This window comes from Entelurus aequoreus, linkage group LG16 (genome assembly GCF_033978785.1).
Source record: "Entelurus aequoreus isolate RoL-2023_Sb linkage group LG16, RoL_Eaeq_v1.1, whole genome shotgun sequence".
NCBI lineage: Eukaryota > Metazoa > Chordata > Actinopteri > Syngnathiformes > Syngnathidae > Entelurus > Entelurus aequoreus.
In genome coordinates this window covers 41,391,910-41,395,133 of record NC_084746.1, presented here as the reverse complement: position 1 = coordinate 41,395,133, position 3,224 = coordinate 41,391,910, and the positions used below count along the sequence as shown (strand labels likewise).

The 3,224-nt window shown below is 38.4% G+C and overlaps 1 protein-coding gene across 5 annotated transcripts in view; it reads right to left on the bottom strand.

The window, feature by feature from the left end:
- Nucleotides 1-1,097: 1,097 nt before the first annotated feature.
- Nucleotides 1,098-3,224, bottom strand: part of mib1 (MIB E3 ubiquitin protein ligase 1) — a 123,512-nt gene continuing 121,385 nt past the window's right edge. For all 5 annotated transcript variants that reach the window (XM_062022871.1, XM_062022873.1, XM_062022875.1 and 2 more), the window contains 2 exons: nt 2,501-2,601; nt 1,098-2,423 (listed from right to left, as the gene is read on the bottom strand). In XM_062022871.1, the coding sequence (XP_061878855.1) occupies nt 2,283-2,423; nt 2,501-2,601 (242 nt within the window). In that variant the 3' untranslated portion in view covers nt 1,098-2,282. The remainder of the gene's footprint in view (nt 2,424-2,500; nt 2,602-3,224) is intronic.

Genomic DNA, 3,224 nt, shown 5'->3' with positions numbered 1-3,224 from the left:
AAACGTAGTAAGAATGTTCTAAACCGTTTGTGTATGCTCTAGCTATGAATATATTTTGATTCATAAAAAACGATTCCTACTTTACAGAAATTAATTAATTGCGGTCAAGTCCGGAACCAATTAACAGCGATAAATGAAGGACGACTGTACATTTATCAAAATTATTTAACCACTCAGTCATTCATTCATTTTATGTACAATAAATTGTTTCATAAAACACCAATTTTTTAAACAGTAGGTTAATAATAACATTTTATCATACATCCATCCATCCATTTTCTACCGCTTGTCCCTTTCGAGTTTGCGACGGGTGCTGGAGCCTATACATATTTGCTATATCATACATACATGTTTGTTAGAATCTAATTATTGTTGAAACAATGTTGCTTACGTTTAAATTGACATTGGGAGATGTTCCTAATATTTAATTATAAAAAAAAAAAAAAAAATTGAATATATTGTCATACAACTATCAGTATAATGCAGTGCAATTCGACACCACCGAATTACATGAATGGGAATGTCAAACTGAGCATTTCTGATTTTTATATAGCTCGGTCTTGTTTTAGCGTTCTACCTTTATAGCATAGCCAACCTATCTCACTGTGGTGCTGAGTCATTATTTGGTGCTAGCATTTTCAATTAGTCCACACCTCCCATGCATGGTTGGCACCCCCATCCTTCTGTCCCACCACTACCCGGCTCCTCTGTGAGGCAGACGCCACACAGCAGGGCAAAAACAACAAAATGCAAATCCCCCCCTTAGATCTTTAAAAAAAACAAAATAAAAAAAATAAAAAAGTGTTACAATTCTGCGGAATAAACTGGAAAAACCAAAGCTTTGGTTTGCAACTTTATTTCAGCTATGTGTGTTTTTTGTTGTTTTAAAAGCACTTTGTTTTGCAATACAGACCGAACAATTTTGAATGATACATGTCATACTGCATATGTCAAACATTCATGCCAAAAGGAAATACTACCGATACATTTCCAAAGGGATTAGAACAAAAAAAAGGAAAAAACAAAAAATATGTTTTTCTTTTTTTTAGATAGTAGCAAGAAAACAACACTGATGTAAAGCGTTTGAGTGCTTCTAGTTTGGTGTTGTCGGTGAAAAAAAAACAAACAAGAAAGTGTCATTCTTTAAAAAAAACTGAAAGTTTTAGTGTGCGCCTTGTACAAGTAAGGCAATTTTTGTCTTAATTTAAAAAACACTGATGACGCTTGACAACTAAATGACTTTTTTTTTAAGTTTCAACAAAGAACGTGAGTAAGGCTTACAGAGGATGAAAAATGTAAGCGTGATTAGGTGTAGCAAAAACAAACAAAACAAAAAAAACCATGAATATCAAAGCTGGTTTTGAGGCTACATGTCAGGAAGGCGGTGACACCTACAAATCATACTTTTGGGGCAGCAATACAAAATAATTTATCTACAGTCACCATTTGAGCGCTCTAACAGATTGTACTTTCTATGTCAATAAATGCTGATTTTTGAGCGGTAATACACTTTAAATTAAGTAAAAAAAAACACAAAACAAAGAGCACCTTTTCTTCCCACCCCAGCACAAGCTTTTTGGAAGCGAATGGCACAGCAGCAACAGACTATTGTACAATAAAGCAGGACAATACTAACTGAAGTCTAAAAAGTAGAAATGTGTGGATTTGTGTGTGTTTGGATGCTAGTTTGGCGGCTCTAGTGCGACTGTGATGTGCTACCTGTGTGGAGCGGACCCGCTGTGTTGCTGTTTAGCCGGCTTCTCTTTCTCCAGTACAGTAGTGCTGAAGTCTTCTTGAGCGAATCACGACATCTACGCTGTAAAAAAAATACTTGCGAGGAACCTTGAAAGTTACCATACAGTTATGAAAACCAGGTTAAAAATGGATGCTTCCGACACTTGCATAAGGATGAATAATCAATAGTAAAAGTTGATACAGTCCACAACAAAAACAGAGCAATCCAATCTTCTCATTTTTGTATATCCTCTTACTTTGTTCAGTCCAGGGCCAGATTCAAGAGATGTGCCCTTCAAGTTCATTTCTTGAGAAGCTTCGACAACGGTGAGCTTCCAAACATCAAAAGAAGAAGGATGATGACGGTGCAAAGTAAGACGAAGAAGATAAAGAAGAGGGGATGTCCATGGAGCGTCTTGGTAAAAAGTTAATGTTGTATGATAGAGTAAGACATTGAAGGATGCGCTTTGGTGGCCGACAGCGGCTGGTGTTGGAAAGGGAAGGAAAGGGGAGGGGCTAAGAAGGTAAAACAATCTGGCGGCAAGAGTCTAATAGAGAAGGATGCGGCGTTCAATGGCCTTGCGGCATATGGGACACTCGCTCATTCGGTCGCCGCACAGCTGGCAGGTGCCATGGCCACACATGAAGATCATGTTCTTGAGCCGGTCCAGGCACACAGGGCACATGGTCTGTAGGTGGAGAAAGGACATTTTGGAAGTGATTAAAAGAGCACACTCGACTTGTCATGTTTTCAAGGCTGGTTCACCTGCTCCTTGATGTCCTGCAGCTGCTGCTGGAGTTTCTGCACATCGGCATTGACGTTGGTGTTGTCTTTGTCTCTCTGCAGGGCCGGGATGTTGTTGCTAGCTGTTTAGGACACATCGCAACAGCACGCAAAGATTCAGAGATGTGTCGCGGGCCTAACATGTTAACAGATTGCTTACATCACTGTGACACTGAGGCACGCTGCAAATGTGATATTACAACCTTATGGAGGCGTATATATTTGTCAGCTCAGCCCTTAAGCTTTGCACATTTGAAAATATATCATCTAGCACGGGCGACACATATGGCATTATTAAATCCACAGCAACTGTAAACACATAAGGAAGACTGCCAGAATTGGTGATCTGTGCATTCAATAAGAAGATATAGAGTTATACAGTAGCTGGGCACAACATAAGATAATGAGATTCAACACAAGAGCTGTAACCTAAATTCCTTTACAGTATTAATTTCATTTTGTTTATAATTGTGGTTGTAGTTTGGAGTGGTGAACATATATGTACATTTTACAATGCACCTATCAGTGTTATAAATGCTGACAAAGCAGGTTGCTCTTTTCTCCTATTACAACATTCCTTCTATTGCTGCTGTGTTGTGCAATATACGTGCTCATAAGTAACCATGCAAAGAGAGCTATGCTTTGATGATTTCACTTTTTAATGTGCTCCAAATCATTATCATCCATCTATCCATCAACTTTCAAC